General features: G+C 33.6%; 1 protein-coding gene across 4 annotated transcripts in view; it reads right to left on the reverse strand.

Moving 5' to 3' along the window:
* Window positions 1–20,554, reverse strand: part of TRAPPC8 (trafficking protein particle complex subunit 8) — an 85,030-nt gene that overhangs the window by 43,957 nt on the left and 20,519 nt on the right. For 3 of the 4 annotated variants that reach the window (XM_063077215.1, XM_063077213.1, XM_063077216.1), the window contains 9 exons: window positions 15,396–15,485; window positions 14,075–14,249; window positions 11,830–11,983; window positions 9,322–9,415; window positions 8,430–8,689; window positions 7,948–8,063; window positions 7,088–7,238; window positions 3,068–3,168; window positions 2,354–2,459 (listed from right to left, as the gene is read on the reverse strand). In XM_063077215.1, coding sequence (XP_062933285.1) covers window positions 2,354–2,459; window positions 3,068–3,168; window positions 7,088–7,238; window positions 7,948–8,063; window positions 8,430–8,689; window positions 9,322–9,415; window positions 11,830–11,983; window positions 14,075–14,249; window positions 15,396–15,485 — 1,247 coding nt within the window. The remainder of the gene's footprint in view (window positions 1–2,353; window positions 2,460–3,067; window positions 3,169–7,087; window positions 7,239–7,947; window positions 8,064–8,429; window positions 8,690–9,321; window positions 9,416–11,829; window positions 11,984–14,074; window positions 14,250–15,395; window positions 15,486–20,554) is intronic. The other variant, XM_063077214.1, reaches the window with a different exon arrangement.

Here is a 20,554-nt window from a genome sequence, read left to right on the forward strand (position 1 = left end):
ATGTGATGGTAAATGTGGCATTGGTTTGCTCTGTCATACTGAGAATCCCAGGGCATAAAACAATAATAAGATCCACTTGCGTATTAATCTGCAGTCACAAAAATAAGTAAAGTCAAAGCACAACTCTTTTCACCCAGGCCTCATAGCTGTCTTTTGCTATAATGGTATTAACAAAAATCTAGGGAACACAATTCATAAATGTCCAGAGTATGTAACTCAGTTCTCTATCCTCAAGACCAATGTGTTTTTCATGATATAATCCAGGCTTTCTAATTAATAAAATACATACAATAAAGACAAATTATTGGCTAAAATTTAACATGATTTTACACATTATGTCTAGCAGTCCTTAATTTCAAGTTATTTCAAAGAAACATATGAAAGACAAAGCAGAAAACAGAATCACAATTCTGGGGAAATGCACCAGCCCCCACCCCCACACCAAGGGCAGTAAATGACAATTACACATTTTCTAGACTTTCATGACAAAATAAACCATCCAGATTTGAGAAAGAAAAGTAAAAACAAAGAGTTGGACAGGAAAAGAGAATGACAGAAAATAACAAGATTATAATGTAGACAGAAGAATTTGATCTAAAGAAATTTTATTCATGTGGCTGGAATGGCAATTAAAAACATTTAAGCAAGGGAAAAAAAAGAAATTTTATTTAAGCTCCTGAACCATAAATTCTTTTTACATTCACTGATAAACCCTAGGTTGAAAAACACAGCAACACAACCAAACCCAAGTTAAGATGGTTTTTTATTATTATACAGAACATCAATACATTCAAGCACCTATATTCAGCTCTACCAGTTTATGTCTGGCATCTGTTCATATTTATTGGTCACTGTCCATGCAATGCCAATTATTAAACATGTTAAATATCACCCTGGTTGTATCTTACAGTAATCTTTGTAGAAGAATTATTGGTACAGTTCAACAAATATTTGTAGAGCATCTACCATGTGTCAAGCCTAGTGTTAGGCTCTAGGGATAAAAATGAAGAAGGCAACACGGTTCCCTACCATCAAAGAGCTAACAGCTTAAACATAATTTCCAATATAATATAATATGGCAAGTTAGGTTTTACAGCATTACATGAGAGAGCAGAACAGAGACACAAGACAACTTTGGGTAATTGGGAAAGACTATCTGAAGGACACAACTGGTATCAGGACTAGTAAATTAGGTAAAGCAAGAGGAAAAAGGCCACAGTCCAGAAGAAAGATATTAAGGACATGAACTACACCAGTAGTAGGAGTTGTTAAAAAAAAAAAAAAAAAAAAAGGCAGCAGCAACAAAAGTAAGAGATAAATATTTGGAGACATAAAAAGAAAATAGGTTTAAGAGGTTGAAAAAAATCTGCCATGTCTCCCCCCCTGTGTTACTGACAGGGTAGAGAATATAGCAGCATCTCAAGCAGTTTCTACCTTAGCAAATGAAGAGCTAGCTGGTGACAAAATAGTTTAACATCACAATATATAAGATAAGAAATTTTATGAGTTTATTGATATGTTAATTTAAGATGCCTTTATCTACATTCAAGTAGATAAATCTAAAAGACAGCTGGCCACACTAACCTAAAGCTCAAAGAAAGGTCAAGGTTAGAAACAGATCTGAGAGTGAAAATCATGATGGAACAAGATCACCCCAAAAATATGTAGAGTAAAAAGTGCAGTGGTCCAAGGATTTAAAACACCAGGGTAATGTAACATTTAAGGGGCAAACAAAGGAGACGTTTGATTTTGTTCCTTTCTTCTTGAGTATTCATCTAAAAAACATGTCTTTAACCATGTCTATAAAGGAATTACTACTGTTTTTTACAACTCTATAGTCAAAGCAACTCAATAACGTCTGTTGTAAAACCAACAGCAACTATAAATGGATTACAATTTCTCTCTTGAAATATTCATAGTACAGGTTTTTTTAAATGCTTAAGATGATTTTCTTTAAAAGTTCATACTAAGTATAAATAAGATCAAAAATTCCTCGGTGAATACTCTTTTTAAGTACTGAATCAGTTTTATATTAGGAATGACACACATGCATGTTGTTTCAAATAATGTTATGCAAAGGACAAGACCTGAGTCATAGAAAATACACAATACATGTCTGTGGTTAATAATAATGAAACACAGACTTAAAATATGTAAAATAAATAAATAAATTCAATTTATAAAAAATTACATTTAAAATTAATTCAGTGAAAAACTGAAACAGCCATATTGTGAATTCCCAAATGGAAGATTCCCCAATTTTATGTTTTGTACACCCTCTCAAGAAAAAAGATACACCCTTAAAAAATAATGAACAATACTAATTAAAGCAAATATTACACAGTTTCAGTACCTCACTGGTCAACCGTATTAGGAGAGCTGCAGCCTCTGAATATTTGCTTTGACTTTTTAAAATTTCAGCACTAAGCAGTACACATCTTTCAGCCAATACCATATTCCTAAAGAAAAAAGACAAGAAAAACATAATCAGCACTATAACAATATCCTAGCACATCAAAGTAACCATGTGTTCAGCAAATGATTATATTATATATTATATATTATATATTATATTATTTTGAGTAAAAGAAGTCTTTGTTCTTTTTCCACCTACCAAAAAGGTTTTTTAAAAAATCTTCATCAAATTCTCATAATCCATCAAAACTTTTTATCATCATATAATTTTGTAGTAAGAATACAATGCAAAGTTACATTTCCTGTATGCAAAAAACCCAGAAGCTAGTAAACAAATAAAAATTGCTTTGAACAAAAATATAACATTTCACCCATATTTCTTTCTCCACAAAACAAATCATCCTAAGTGTAACATATAACGTCAACATTACATAGAACAAATTCCTAACCACAAATCCAAACAAAATAGCAAAGGAAAAGAGGATGTAACAAAATACTAATTTTTAAAAAAATCACTTCAACTTGTCTCTAGCTATATTAATTTGATTTGGGAGTTTAAGCATGAAAAATACAGAACTATTAATATCTATTAACAATATAAATGTCAAGTTTACCTCTAAATGGATAAAATACAAATATTATAGTCACCTACTTGCAGATATCCCTGTATGTCTGAATTGCTGTATCCATGTAATGAGCAGGGTATGGCCTAGGCGCTCCTGGTTGAAGAAAAGCTGACACTGCTGCCATTTCCTAAAGGAAAAGACATAATCCATACCATTTCAAAAGGAGAAATATTCTTAAAGTTTAGCATTCAGGAAGCCTAAAAATTGGAATGAAATTTGTTGGGGATTTTTTACTATATATACATATATAAATTTCATAGCCTAATGCACACTTGAAAAACATATTTACATGTTTTTTGTCTTAAATTCTCTAGTCAAATTCAAAGGCTTCCATTCAGAATTTTTTTTCATTTATTTTTTATTTATCATTATACAATATAGTTGCTTTTTGTGGCCCTTTACCAATTCTATTTTCCAAGAAGACCTAGTAAACACTTTAGGATATGGTGTATATATAATACGAAGTGAGCCTAGCTTAAGATTTCTGCTACCAGGCCGGCCCGTGGCTCACTTGAGAGAGTGGTGCTGATAACATCAAGGCCATAGGTTTGGATCCCTATATAGGGATGGCTAGTTAGCTCACTTGGGAGAACGTGATGCTGACAACACCCGAGTCAAGGGTTAAGATCTCCTTACCAGTCATCCTTAAGGAAAAAAAAAAGATTTCTGCTACCAACTCTCCTTCTTGTTCTTCCCTAACCTTACTCAATGAGTGGAGAACTGACCAATGATAGGATCACATAGAGAGGACAAAATAAGATCTTTCCAATTTCCTGGAGTCAAAAACATGAAAACAGAGCTCACAATAGTCTGCACTATCAATATATTCTGCTAATTACACACACTAGATTATATCTAAGAGGTACAAAAATCATTTCTTTGACCTATTATTACTGTCAATTTTCTAGGTCTTATTTCATCTTAAAAATCCATTCTATTGTTAATGCCTAGTACTTCAGATTTAGAAATGAAGATTAAAATACAGGTTTTTTGTTCTCTCAGTAAAATATACTACATCCATACTTGTATACTCACATAAACCAAGTTTTAATAAAAACTGAGCTGGAAATAACTGGAAATCTTCATAAATTGGGGGAGAAAACACCATTAATGCCATAGTCCACTTTTAGGACAAATAAATGTATTTCCTTGAAACATTTTTAAAAACAGATATACAGAAATAATGGAATTATCTAAAAGCTTTTAATCTGACAGACTATAAGTTCCATGACAATATGAACCATATCTGTTTCAGAATACCTCTGTATCTTCGGCACTCAACATAATGTGTGCTCCAAAATTTACTGGATGCACTAAATGAAAATACATAATAACCATGTGACAAAATATTCTACAGCTCTGAAAATCATGTTTTCTTAACTAGTTTATATTTTAACTACTATAATAGTGAATATATAGTTCCATATTGTACAAAAAATACCTAATATACTGAGTACATGAAATACTGCTATATGGTACAAAAACACATTACATATACTATATATGAACTATACATAATACACACATATACAAAAATCTTGTAAGAAAAATATGCCCAAATTTTAAGTGATTTTTCAGTTTAATTCTGCAGTAACATTAACCATACACTCAAAGAAAACTACATCATTTCTACAGATACAGTGAAAGCATTCATAATAAGCACAAGTTACTGCACAATCTTCAATAATCAACCAGTAGATTATTTCTTATGTTCTACAATAAATTAACATATTTTATAAAGATTTCATCAAGAACAAGACTAATCTGCATAACCTTCTGATAATTACAACAGATTAAACTACCAAAACAAAATTTCTTCAAGAATTCCTATTGTTGGTTTTGCTATGAATATACTTTACCTTTGTAGTTACCATAACTATCTTCTACAATTTTCATCTAAAAAGACATGCAGTATAGTCTGTTGTACTACAACATATTTTTATCTTAACATACCTAATACGTGAATGAATAGTAAACACGGAAGTAATACCAGTACAAATGAAATCTGTATTCATTCATACACAAGTTTTCTTAGAAAGGGAATCAAAAATAGCATTATTATAGAATTATAACCTTCAGCAAGAAAGGAAAAGGCCCTGAGCTCAGCTGCCCAGGCAAGAGCTCTTCTAGCTACCAAAAAACTTGAATGCCTTCCCCATACTGGCAGCCACCACAAAAAAAAAAAAAAAAAAAATCTGAATGCCTATAGTGCACATGGACTCTATTTCCAGAGAACGTCACTTCCAGCTTTGCACAGCTCTGGACTCAAGGTAGGAGGCACTTCCTTCCATGATAAACTTCATGGCAGTTCAATCAGTTAGGAGTTCCTCTTCTCCACACAGACCCCAGCCAGCATTTACATATTGGTTTTTATGGGTTTTTTTTTTACAGTCCCTGGGGTAAATTCCAGCCATGCTAAGCTGCCTGTCTAAATCATTTAGGTCATCTTCCAAGGTACCATTTTCCTTTTAAGTTTTTGTGCTCTGGTTATAAAGATGAAGAGGTTTCAAGAGGACTGTCCCAACCCTATTTTTCTCTGAGGCCTTTTATTTTTAGGGCAGTTTTAACAGACTACAATGATTTTCAGGTGTGCAAACTGTCATGTTTTACCAAATATGCCTTTATTTTCCAGTGCTAAACTAGTTTCTCTCACACAGCTGCTACTAACATCTCCACATAAATGGCTTAAATGTGGTACTGATCAGATAGTACATAAAAATGAAAAAACTTAAGCACCAAAAAAATCAGAGAATTTGTCATAATTTTATAAGATTTTTACCTATATACAAATATTCAATTTGCAGGTCTTTTACATAAAATTTTATAATTATAAATTTATACCTATATTACAAGGTATTAATAAAATAACATTACGAATTTGTGATTTCATAGTAGTTTATATTAGATGACTATAATACATGATCAGAGAATGTCTAGCTAAGAAAAATTAAGTTTTCAAATACTTCTACTCATGAATATAACATTTTCCATTAACTGAGCAAGGTTTTTTAAAAGTTTGCTAATTTTTTTCATTAAAAATATTAGAGAAATAAAAAGTAATTGTAATATGAGGGTACTTCAAAAAAGTTCATGGAAATAAACATAATTAAAAGATAACACAAACCTTTCCATGAACTTTTTGAAGCACTCATATAATTTTACTATTTTAGATTTATATTTTTAAGTTAACTATTTTAATTTTATACATACAGGGTACTAAAATTAATGCAAAATAGATGCCAGTTATTAAACAAGTGTCTACATAATTACCTATGAACTGAAGTATATAGAGTTCTTCAACACTTATTCTTCACTTTTGTTTATAAACTTCCACGGTTTTTCAAAGATCAAACACAAAATAACTGCTAGTTTTACTCTTTTCTAAACACATAAAGCAAATTACATATATATTTGTGACAACTTTTCCAAAACATTAAAGAGTTGTTAAGTATAGAAAATTCTTCATAAACACCTGGGTTTGCGTATCAATTACAAAAACTAACACAGCCAATACTTACTGACAGCTTATTATATATAAGGCAGTGTGCTAAGCACTTTATGTGCCTTATACCTTAACTAATCCTATGCCATTAGAATTCACATTTTATAGGTGAGAAAACTGAGGCTTAGAGATATTCAATAACTTGTCTAAGACGACAGTATGTCTCACACCAAAGTACATGTTCTTGACCTATATTCAGTCTTACATCAAGCAACCTAAAAACATTTTTTAAGGCCAAAAAAAAAACTAACTTCATACTCTGAATATAACAAAAAATGAAATTCAAATTAAATTTTGAAATCTGATGCAAAAATTAGAAGGTACTAATCAAAACTAATAAATCAACCCTCATATATGACTATGGTTAAATGTACTAGTTTGAGGGAAATCCATCAACTCAGCATAAACAAATTCAAAATTTATAAAGCATTGTAGGCTATCTAAGTACAACTTTATCCCTAGGAGTTTTGGTTGCCATTAAGAGAAGTTTTTAAATCATTTACGGTAGCAGAGATAAGGAATTATAATACTATTGAATACCAACCAAGGCGCCAGCTGCATAAAGCATTGCTTGATCATTAAGAAAATCCTTCTTTGCAGTATGATAGCAACTATAAGCCAAATCATAATGCTGCACCAAAAAACATAAGTCAGCCATTTTCCTGATCTGAAGCTCTGGTGCTTCTGGTGGATACCTATAAATACAAAATAAGTAAAGAAAATTTATAATAATTTATAATTTATGATACCCCAAACTATTAAATATTATAAAATGTATTAATAAGCTGCCCTGTTCCTCCAAAACATTCAGAAAACTGATCCTGTTTTACAGTAACTCTACCTCCGAGAGTGTTATTTCTCAAAAATATTTGGAAACAGGAAGTTTCATAATTTAGTTATTTAATTTATAGCCCTGGGAACTTCTCAACAGCAGGTAAGTATTTTCTCCATGGTCAAATTACAAAGTAAATGGTTGATTTCAGGTGACTCACTTTTACATGCAAAATCCAAAATAGATTAGTTTTATTTTCCCTTAAAGCAGGATTTTGTATAAAACAAAATTTGCTGAATACATACCATATCTTAGAACCACCAGATCATAAAATTGTAGATAAAGAAGAGTTATTAATGAATACTTAATCTAACTCCATCTTTTTATAAACAGGGAAACAGACCCAAAGTAAAGTGAATTTCCCAGTTATCTTATTTTTACATGTCCAATTACTTACAACTGTTTTCTTTTAATTAACATAATTTATTTATAGTCACTGTTCTTATCTACCTGAGTTGACCAATATGAAACAAAAAAACTAAAGAGATAGTTATTTTTTACAGGACATCATATATTCAAACACTAGACAGAGTTAAACACACGAAAATCAAAAATGGTAATATTTTACTCACAGCAATCCAGATGTATTTTTCAGCTCATTAATGCTCTTTTCTGGAACTTTACTGCCACTAAACCACTTTTTAGTTGCAGAAAATAGAGATCGACTCAAACCTTTTCTTGATATTAGCTAAGAAAAAAGATTAAATATGTTGACAAATACCAAGAATTTAACATTTTTTCCTTTACATACAAAAGAAAAAATTTTAAAATAACAAGCTTTAATAGTAAGCAAATATTCATTTAAATAACAATGATTTAAAGAAAACTGTCTAATATGCTGGCAAAACCCTAATGAAAACAAATAAAGCCTCTTCTCTAAGGTTGAACAGAATTTTATTAATGACAATAACTTCAGTAAGTATTAATACTGGCCTATCTTAAAACAAAAACAAAACAAAAAACTTCAAATACTCTAAACAACTTATACTACTACATTCTTAAATTTACTATTTACTTAAATTTTAAAAGTACTAATCCAAAAATTAAGTGTTACCTGATCATTTAACTGACGAATTGTTTTCTCTATATGTGGCAAAAGGCCCCGAAATGTGAACTCTTGTATAAATTGCCGAATTCTATCATGATCAGTAAGTGTTAAACATGCACCATGAATTATTCCAGTACTTGCTTTCTTTGTTTCATGTAATGATGAAACAGATTTTACATGATCTGGGGCATCAATGCTGTTAGAAGGGTCACTGGATTGGTCCAATTGAAGTGGGTGAGCTCTAAAGTTATTTGGTAAGCCATCCACTGAAAAACAGATCTTTCTTTTACTCTTAGAATGCAACAGAAAATTGTGATAATACTATCATACTGCTAAAGAAAAAAAAAGAACAATGTCGGAACCCTTTATTTTTTCGTGTATCTTAGAAGTGCAGCATAATTATCATTAATGTTCTCCCCCTAAAATAAAGGACTTGAATTAATACTTGTTACATGTAATGAAAATTTTTAACTTCATATAAATCAGAATATGAAGAACAGTTTTTAAATAATATAAAGTCACTTTTAAATAGTACAACTGAGCCATAGGAAAAAATTTTTTAAAAATTTTAGAGTTATTATTACCAAAACTAATTTAAAAAACAGAAATAAAGCTCTCAAAGTCTTGTAAATTTTGCAAATAATTAATGCTGTGCATCACATCTTCCCTTGCTTTCTACAAAAATTTTTAAAAACTGATACACTACTCCTATAAAACAAATTTTTAAATGTCAAAAATAATCAAACTCAAATGGCTCAAAATCTTCATAAGTTAACCTGCCCATTATCTTTTTATACTATGAAAATTTCCCCCATCTTTTATCTGTAATGATTAGCATGCTTTGTCAACAGTACATATTTTCAATCAAAAGAGAAACTTAGAAAAAATATATCAAGACCTTTGATTTCGTTACCTAATCCATCCAATGAAAGCAAGTTACTATCAGAATTCTTATTTGAAATTATAGTACAAGGGCCATCTTCATATGACTCCTATCAAAATAAAATAAAAAAGCATTAGCAGTTAGCAGTTATATTTAGTCACATTTAAGATACCACCAAAGCCATCAACAACTTAAGGTTGCTGTGCTAATTGTTGGCCTCATTTATTTGCTACACTGAGACTCTTCTAGATCCAAATTCTTAACTACTTCCATGTATCTTATTCTTTCATTCCGATCCACACCTACTATACTCTTAAATTCCCTTTCACAATCTACTACCCTAATTCTTCCAAATTCTCAGTTTATCTGTTTATATGTGATGTGTGTGTGTGTGTACACACAGGTATTCATATAGGCATATATCTATATAGATCTTAAGTATGGAATAATTGTAAGAGAGATGAACCCCTAGAGTCAGGCAAGGGAAGAAAAAAGGGACAGGTATGGAACCTCCTAGGTCATGGATACAGTATAGGCAGGTTGGACTGAATTCTGAATTTACTGAAGTGTTTTGGAAATAATATCCAATGACAGCTGGCCAGTTAGCTCAGTTGATTAGAGCTTGGTGCTGATAACACCAAGGTGAAGGGTTCAGGTCCTTGTACCAGCCAGCCAAAAAACAAACAAACAAAAAATATCAAATGCAACATTTATTTGTACAAAGGCACTGATTTCTCAGTCAACAAAGAAAACAAACTAAAAATACCCACACTACTCTACAAGACCAGTAAATATGAGGTTTTATTCTGAGTGTCATGCTTTGAGGAAAATATATAAAGTAGAACTTAATAAGAAGAAAGTGATCAGGACAGAAAACAGTCTGAAACTACCCCTTGAAAAAAAGTTGAAGAAACTAGGCATATTTAGCCTGGAAAAACATAAAAGGAGAGATGAGAGCTATCCTTCAGTAATATGAAAGTTGTCTTAACAAAAACAGATATGATATGGTCCTCCCTCAAAAACCAATGAGTACAAAGAGAGAAAAGTTTTGGTTGATTCTCATGCTGATCAGACATGGAATGGGTCACTTGAGAAGATAGTATTATCACTAGATGAGGTCACTCATAGGTTTAAAGGAAATCAAAGCATTAGATCAGGGGTTAGATGTGATAACCTTTAAACTATCCTACAACCCAGGCCTTCTAGGATCCTAAGTTGCAGAATTTCTGACACATCTGTATTCTGTTAAAAGTTCTTAAACAGGACAATTTTATTTATGTTCCCCTTCACAACCTTGTATGGCTGGACTGTATATTGAATTTTTCAGTACTATTCCTACTCTAAGTATGGCCCTGAAAGGCAATTTTAAAAAATAAAGCTCCTTCAGTCTGGCCAGCTAGCATTGTTGGTTATAGAGCACAGTGTAATAACACCAAGGTCAAATGTTTGGATCCCCAAACCGGCCAACCACCCCCAAAAAACACAGCTCCTTCATATCCAACTGGTTCTTTTTTGCTCAGAAACTTTTCCTCAGCATTATCTTAAAGAAGGTCAGCAATCATCTCAGTATTAAAGTCAGTAAAATACCAGGATAGCACTATATCTAGCTTTAAAATTCCATTTATAAGATAGAATAAGGCAAATAAATAGATTGTTAAATATTATTTATATTAGAAGATCAAAAATTATATAAACTTCATTATAATTGATTTTTTAAAATAATATTACATAAGAGTATATAATACAATTTAATTGTACAAAATATAAATACATTTTCCATTTACTTAAGAAATCCTCCTAAACAAAAAAAGTCAGCTCTTGATTATCTGAACTAAGCATATGAACTTGGCGTTTGACTACTACCAAGTGACAGACAACTGTACCATAAATTTTAACAGAACATGAAAACTTACACCCACCCACTATGGCCAACAGACAATTAACATTAGTCTAGAATTCTAGATTAAGAGTAAGTATGGGAGAAACAACATTACCTGAAAATTCAGAAGAAAGGGAAATCAAAGAAAAGTTAGGGAAAAAAGCCCACCCATCTAAAAAGTATAAACACCAAGAGGACATGTTGAAAGTATGGACCATGTTGAAAGTATAGGAAGGCTACCCCACAGCATGTGGATAATAAAGAATTGACTGTAAGCATTCATAATTAATTAAATGGACAAGCCAAAAATTCTATTCTCTACATGTCTAGCCAATCTAATTCAATTCTTAAATGTGTAATTCACTCTTCATCTTTTAAGAAAAACATCAATTAATACTGATTTATATACCTGAAAAAAATACACATAAGAGATTACTGCAGTTGGTTAAAAACAGCTTTTGAAGCACTGATTTAAGAGCTCACAGCTGATGCCTTAAGAATGGACAGATTCCACAAAATTAACGTTAATAATTGTACTAGTTAAGCAAAGACATAAAAAAACCTACGGTGATACTATTATAAAATTAAAGTACAGCTTTAATGGTTTGCTTCATTTTTTTTTTTTTTTTTTTTTTTACATATACCTGGTTTTGAATACTATTTTTCTGGAGATACTGACTCCAAGGATCTGGTATCTGTTCATCTGACGCTCGATTAGATGTTCGAGAATTAATTTTAAGCAAATAGCAACCCTGAGTTCCATATTTCTGTTTCATTTCTTCATAAATTGATTCAGCTCTAAAATAAAAAACAAAAAAATGTTTGTAATAAATGGGGAGAAGACTTTAGGCAATAACAGATTTTAAAATAATACAAAATAATGCAAAAATAACCTCTAAAAAAGGCAGGAGAGAAAATTAGAGGATAGAATAATCAAAAAGCCTGAAAAAAAAAACATGATCCTAATTGAAATTTAGCTAGCTTGATCACCTTAAAGCAGAGCTACCGAAATGCATTCAATGGAATAAAATTCTGCAAGATATTCCTACATGTTATTCAAAGAGAAAGTCCTGGTGATCAAACTAGTTTGGGGGAACTACAGTAAACAAAACCTGATTCTTTACCGTAGACCAACACTGGGCCTTCCATTTGCTAATATGCACTATGATTTCCAAAGATTCAAACTTACACATTAGGAACACTTTTTCTAAACTATGGGAACCAGTCTTCAGAAATTATGACTTTGGGAAATTCTGTCTTAGAGAACATTTATCACTGATTAAAAGTGCTAAAATGGCAAAGCACAGCATCAAAATACTCACAAAACAGAAAAAAGAAAGAGAAAACTAAAAAAACAGTAGCCAAGTCACTTATTACATAAAATCCAATTTTTCTCTTGCAAAATTTATAGTAGCTGTATCTATGGGCTACCTCTCAGATGCAACAAAAAGCATTCTGATTTCCACACTTTAAGATAACTAAACTCGCCAGTCAGCAGGACTTAAGATAATTCAAATAATAAGACAGCCTAAGAAGCAAACAGTACAAACTATGCAAAATGAAATTTTGGTCCACAGAGGTAACCTAGTTTTTTTTCAGTCAATCAGTCATCTGGCGAAACAAAAAAAGACACAAAAAACCATATGTGCAAAATCTTACAGTGTATTCAAATGTAAATGCTGATACTGTACAAATAACAAGGCTAGGAAACAACTAAATCATATTATACACTATAAAATTAGGGCTGAGTAAGTAAAATAGTTACAAAAAAATTATATAAATACAGATAGAAATATATGTGTATGTGTACACACACTCAAGGACAATAAACCAAACTTCTCATTTTACCAATGATACTGCTAAACATAGAAGCCATTGATCTACTACTTGAATTACCTCTTAAATGTCTTGGTTACAACCATTCAATACGGAAGATACATACTACTTTCACCTTATAGAAACTAATTTTAATAGCTAGTTCAAATTATTTCTATTTATACAGTATACTTTATTCAACAGGCTATAGACATTTCAAAAAACTATGAAGATTGGTAATTCTCAGATAATTCTTTGGTATTATAGAAGAAAATTTATTTAAAAGATGGTGATTTATGCTTAGAACAAGGGTAGGAAATGACTATTAAATTAAATATCCTAAATGGCACTGACATATCAGAATAATAGTTTGAAACAAAAGATTAATTTGACCCACACCTCAAACCAAAAGCCAAAATAAACTCCAAAGCCATAAAAGTAAAATACCTTTTAATGTTTATCCTATTTTTCAAAGATTTATTTTATTTTTAAATACAAGTTATTTACATATCCCAAAGATAAAAGGATTACTACAAATCCCTAATAATTAATATTAAAGGGAACATAAGAAAGAAATGTCTGGCTGTTTTTGAGACTGAAAAACATCAAGGCTAAAAATATAAAGGGACAAGAGAATGGACAGTGAAAAAAGAAGTCAGGCAGTAAAAAGTAAGAAGAAAACTGGGAAGGAGAAGAAAAAATAAATGAGAAATAATTTTGTATAAAGTAAGAAATAACAGCTAAGATCATTAGATGTAAAAATGACAAGTGCTTTTTGTACAAAGATTGTATAACAGATTTACGTTTAAAAGAAAGTTTGGGTAAGTAAATATGAAATCTAACATAAAACAATTTAGCTGTTATTAACTCCAGAATAAAAGGTAAAGTTAAGTGCCTTATTAATAAATACATATTATAATAAATTTTTACTTTCTTGGATAAAAAAATTAACTCACAATTTAAACAAGCCTTGTCCAAATTAATGTTAAATCATTTAACAATTTAAAAAATTAACAATTGTTAAATTAAATTTAACAATAAAAAAAAATTTTTAATTAAAAAAATAAAACTTACCTCTGTTCATCTCCTGCACTTACATCATGTAAAAGTACGTAATATTTAAGTGTATTTGGTATAAACCACTTGGGGTAGGAATAATCACTGTTATGCTGAATTCGATGCTGTTCTTGTGACAACTTTGAAAACTGTTCCACAGGCTCAGCTTCACTAGATGATGCTACCAACATACCTTGTAAACCATGTGATTAAGGTAATCATTACTTATCACAATGCTAAATATTATTCTATTAAGATAAACTTTAAGGAGATATTTTCTCAGCCAAAAAAAAAAAAATCTGATTTCATAGGTTTTCACTGAAAGCACAAAATAATTTCTCCAATACTCCCAAAGTAATTTAAGGTTCTAAATCTTAAAGACTTTTTGTTGACAGTTTTTTAGGTCATTTACATACTTGATAAGGAAATCCATAAAAATTAAAAATGAACAGTTATCAAAAGTGTATAACTATCAACTTAATGAACAATTCTGATGAACATTATTCCTCCCCATTCCACCTTAGTGCTGTTTCATCTCTATCTTACCTCTTTTTTCTTTTTCTTTTTGGCAGCTGGCAAGTATGGGGATCCAAACCCTTGACCTTGGTGTTACAATACCACGCTCTAACCAATATCTTACCTCTTAACTTTTCTCTGTAACCTCATTAAGTAAGGGCTGGCCCATTAACTCAGTAGGTTAGAGTACGGTGCTGATAACACTGAGTTCCAGAGTCCAATCCCTGCGTTGGCCAGCTGCCAAAAAATGACAAAAAAACCCCAAAATTTATGAAAAAAAAAAAAAGGGCTGGCCGGTTAGCTCACTTGGGAAGCATAGTTCAAATAACACCAAGGTCAAGATCCCATACTGGCCAGCTGCCAAGAAAAAAAAAAGAAAGAAAGAAACTAAAAATGCACAAACTTCAAAGGAGGATAATACCCATAAAAAGGTTACTAAAAATATGGAAAATGGTTTTAAAATATGAGCCTCAGATTAAGCAATTAATTTTGAGGCAATTAGCAAATGCAATTGGCATTGACCATTTACATTTTCTCTTTCTAAAATGATTTTAAATTTTAGTAAAGCATAAAATATTCAACTAGAGACCTAAGGAAAAATAATAAGCCCTCAGTAGTCTTATTTTATAATTGAACATTACTTACAGCAGTCCTGTATTTAGGCTGACATTTAACAAAACAATAACAAAAGCCTAAAACATCATTAATAAAAAATTTCTCCAATCTCTATATCCTCTCAACAATTTTGCCTCATTTAACTATTTCTAAGATTAATAACTTCCATAATATTTGATTTTAAAACAACATAAAGTTCAAAGGATACATGCTAAATAGTGGTTCAAAAATTCATGATCTGATGCTGGCAATGACTGAAGAAAGGTCTCTCTGTAAGACTCAAACCATGGAGTAGTACCTAAAATTAACAATATATAAAACAGTTAAAATTCCTCAATAGAATCAGTTTACAACAAAATTTTAAGTCCATATTCCTAAAAGGTGTAAAAGGTAATTTCTAGCAGTAAACAAGCATTTTTCACCTGTGCTTTTAAGATATTCATGGGATATGTGTGTGAATACACTCACACATCATATACAAGGATACTTCTAAAAGTTTACATAAAAACAGAATTAAAAGATAATATGAATCTTTAAACAAACTTTTTGAAGACCCCTTGTACATATACACACACCAGAGTACTTTAAAAAGTTTGTGGAAAAATAGAACTAAAAGATAATATGAACATTTCCACAAAATTTTTGAACTGCCCTTGTATAGCTCTTAAGCCATTTACACAATTATATATGCGAGTATACATACTTGCAAAAATAAAATTTGGTTATTCCCAAACCTACAGTGTTCCCACAACCTATTTACTTATTAGTGCTCTAAATATACCTACATGAGTAAAAAGATTTTTAAATGATCTAAGTTTTGTACCCCTGCCACTAATCATGCTGTCATAAGTAGTTCCTTTCCAGAAATATCACCTCAGAACAACAGTTCTCAACCAAGGGTGATTTTGACCCCCAAGAATCACCTGGCAATGTCTGGAGATATTTCTGGTTGTCAGAATTGGGGGAGGAGGGATTTGCTACTAGCATCTAGGGAAAGAGGTCAGGAATAATGCAAAATATCCTACAATGCACAGGACAAGACAGCCCCCACAACAAAGAATTATCTGGCTCAAAATGTCAATAGTGGTATGGTTGACAAACCCTACTTTATAATTTGATTACTTAAGTACGACAGTAATAAACCATCTTTAAATGAAATTTCAAAACATATTTACCTTATAATCAAATACAAAGAGATATATTTTCATTTCATAAATGTATATAATGTAATTCTTTTGGGGCGGGGACATATTTATTATTTTTTCTTTACATTCTAAGATGTTGCAGATCAGTTGGTGGGGAGGTGAAGAGGGAAAGGAAAGGGAGAAAGGGTGGGAGGAGGAGGGAGGAGGAAGAAGGAAGGGTGGGGCGTGGTCGAGGCCCACAGCACTCCTTTCATTCTGGCAGGGGGGCCCAGGTTGGGGTCGCTTCTGGCAACGGTTCAGTGGTTGCCTCTGGGCTGACTGCAGACGTTAGGGGGCCATGGCTAAGACCCTCAACCCCCCACACCCTGGCTTGGGAGCCTGGGGTGCTTCCAGCAGCAGCCTGGAGGTTGTCACTGATGGATGCAGATATTGGGTGGGGGTGGGGGCATGGCTGAGGCCCTTAGCCCTCCCAACCCAGGCTTGGGAGCTCAGGGCACTTCCCGCAGCAGCCTGCTGGTCTTTGCTGGGCTGGACGCTGACGTTGGAGGGGCCAGAATAAGGACCTTGGCCCCTCTGGCCTGGCTTGGGAGCCTGGGGCATTACCAGCAGCGGCCTGGTGGTCATCGCTGGGCTGGATGCAGATGGCAAGGGGGTGTGGTTGAGGCCCTCAGCCCACCACCTCCCTGAGGGGACTGTGACACTTCCAGCAGCAGTTTGGTGGTCATTGCTGAGTTGGACACAGTTGTCGCTGGGCTGATTGAAGACATTGTGGGGGCAGGGCTGAAGCCCTCAGCCCCAAACTGCCCTGGCTTGGAAGCTCAGGGCACTTCTGGCAGCAGTCTAGTGGTCATTGCTGAGCTGGAAGCAGATGGGCACAGCTGAGGCCTTTGGCCCCACCACCACCCCAGCTTGGGAGCACAGGGCACTTCTGGCAGTGGCCTGGAGGTCACTGCTAGGCTGGATGCTGACATCAGAGGAGCATGGCTGAGGCCCTCGGCCTCTCCCCACCCAGGCTGGGGAGCCCTGGGTGCATCTGGCAGCAGCCTGGTGGTCATCACTGGACTGGATGTGAGCTTGGCAGGGCACAGCTGAGGCCCTCAGCCCTCCTCCCACCCCAGCTTGGGAGCATGGGGGGACTTCCAGTCCTTCTAAGTTTTACAGGTGTTCTCTGGTGGTGTTAGACCTTTACTGGTTGATATCAGAACTTTGTCTCTGATCTGTGGGTGTTTTGTGTTTTCTTTCACTTCTGTGTTGGATTATTTGCTATTCCCACCACTTAAACTCTGCATTGGAGCCAATTTGTTGTCCTTTGGTTATTTCTAAAATGGTGGAACTTCCTGTGGGGACCAAAACTTCATCTCTGTGGTTGAGCTAAATTGCTGCTTTGCTGCTGATTCTCTGGGGAAGGCTCTTTGTGCAGCTCAGGGTGTAATTATTGACCTTGTAAGCACTTCCGGGTCTTGTGAGGTCCGGTACACCTGGGTTGTATGGAAACTCCAGGCTGAGACTGAGTCTTTTCAGCAAACTGCACCCCCTGCAGTTCTAGATTCCTGTCCAGTGTCCAGTGAATGGGCGTGTGTTGACTGGAATGCAGATTAGCTGTCCATGCTGTGCCCAAATGTTCTCCGGGTGGGCCCTTCTCCACCCCACCCCACACTCCAAACACTTCCCATGGGGCGGGCCATGCATCAGTCCCTTGTGATGACTCACTGGCCTCTAAGTAAGTCCTTTTTTCAGTTGTTTGTGGCTCCTCACTCCTTTGTGGGTCCATGGGAACCCTGTTAGTGGTCTTGCTGGTCTGGGGGCCACCAAGGCCTTCCTCTCCCCTGCAGCTTCCATGCAACTTCATACAAAAGGCACACCCCCTGCTTTTGCCAGCTCTTATTCCATGTGCTCACCAGGGCCAGGCTTGAAATGGTCAGGGCTTGAAACGGTCGAAGCGGTTCCTTCTTTCTCTCATCGTGGCTTCTCCTGCCTTCATCAACTCTGTAGGTCTCTTTTACTCTTCCCCTGAGCTCTAGCAGCCCCAGCTTGGCAATCTTTGCTTTCTAATAGTTGTAAATTGGATGACTGTGGGAGAGGGTGACACTGGGTGCCATCTATTCCATCATCCTGACTGGAAGTCCTCTATAATGTGATTCTTAAAATGTCAACTCTTATTCCATGCTAAGCATTTTACATTATAACTATTCTCCTTTTTTTCATGTGAACTTACTTAAACTTAGTCATTTCACTAGGTTTAAGCAGATTATCCAAATCACAGCTTTTACTAAAAGGACACTCCATTCCTAACTATTTGTACTGATTACTAAACCTTATATCCTTTTTGTTTTCATCTTAATCACTAAAAACACAGCAAATATATTCTTTCTGCTTACATTATAAATACCACATTAGACAACTGGAAAGCTTGAAGAAAAAACCCATTCATCTTGACCAAACAGCATATACCTAGTATCAAATACACAAAAAACTTTAATTCCAACAAATGTCTCATGAGAATGACCTATATGTTGTAGTCTGAGTAATAGAACTATTACTGTAACAATTTCATGTTCATTGCCTGTAGAAAAGGAAAAGCATTCCCAGAAATATGGTAATCTATATGAAAAATGGCAAAATTGGAGAATAAATTACATAGACTAATATGTTACAATAGGAAACCAATTTCTTCACCAGCCAAACATATATCCTTCCCTACTGAATATCAGTCAAAATGAGTCTGTCTTCAAAATTAACATATATTTTCACTTAGTACCGATGACAAGAACATAAAGAATAGATAGTGAAAATTTCGGTTAAACAGGAAGGAATCTCTACAGATACGTGGAAATTACTATCTCTACCTATTTGATTATTTTCTGTTTACTTTGTTGTTTCAATTCTGCTTACACTGAACAAACAATAGATAAGTTGTAGTCATATGAAAAGGGGTTTGTTTCATGGTGGGGGTAGGGAGTTCTGAATAAACAAAGTAGATCTTCCAAAATAGCTATTCTTTACAACATTATCTGTAATAACACAAGACTAGAAAACATACATGTCCATCAGAAAAGAACTGGTTAAATAAATTATGGTATATCCACTAAATGGATGCACTATGCAGCTGTAAGAGAAAGGGGACAATCTCTTTATATTGCTATGAAGTGCTCTCCCTGATACATTAAGTGAAAAAAGTAATAGAGAAAAGTATGCATTTTTGTGTAAGGCAGAAAATGTGAAGAGCCACACACATATTTGCTTATATTTTCAAATAAAAATAATAGAAGAATAAATCTAAAACATTTAATTATCTTTAAGGGAGAGAAGAGAAAGAACACAGATGAAAAAGAGGAAGGGATATGAATTCAGGCTATATCTCTCTGTACCTTGTTGTATAGTTTTGACTTTAGAACTATGTAAATGCATACACATTAAAAATAAAATTAAATTGAAAAGAAAAAAGCAAAATGTATACACATACATATACATACAAGTTCTTAAATGAAATAATACCTTTCGGGCTGAGCCCGTGGCGCACTCGGTAGCGTGCTGCGCTAGCAGCGCGGCGACGCTCCCGCCGCCGCGGGTTCAGATCCTATATAAGGATGATCAGTGCACTCCCTGGCTGAGCGCCGGTCACCGGAAAAAAAAAAAAAAAAAAAAAAAAAAAAAAAAAAGAAATAATACCTTTCAAAATACCAGTGCAAAACGGAACTCGGTACTCAACTAAGGATATGACAAGCAAATGAAAAACTTAAAAATATACACGGCAAAAGAAAGAAAAGAAAAAAAAAATTTTTTTTTTAAAAATATATATATATACATGGTAGAAATGAGTTTTATTCTTCAGGTTGATAAGGTAAGTTGTCCCTTCAGCGATGTGTTTCCTTGATGGGCCAAATAGGAAGTCCTCCTTCAATTTTGTTACATGCCAATAAATCAAGAGCATCCTTGTATTTTTCTCTTTTTCAAATGATGTGTTTTCACAGAAAGTGGGGGAAAAAAATTGGTACCTTTTAAAAATTTTATGTTAACACAAGACTTTAACACTTAGTGACAATTCTTTCCGCTTAAAAATTCTCTTGTACTTATTATGGGATCAAATCACTATTTTGCTCATACTCCTTTCCATCTCTACGCATTCTGTTTGGAATTAAAATGGCAACCATGTTATCCTAGTAGTTAAGTTTCTCAATGCAGAATGTACTTTGAAGTATTGGTAAGGAAGAGTAGTATGTTC

Source organism: Cynocephalus volans, chromosome 13 (assembly GCF_027409185.1).
Source record: "Cynocephalus volans isolate mCynVol1 chromosome 13, mCynVol1.pri, whole genome shotgun sequence".
Taxonomy (NCBI): domain Eukaryota; kingdom Metazoa; phylum Chordata; class Mammalia; order Dermoptera; family Cynocephalidae; genus Cynocephalus; species Cynocephalus volans.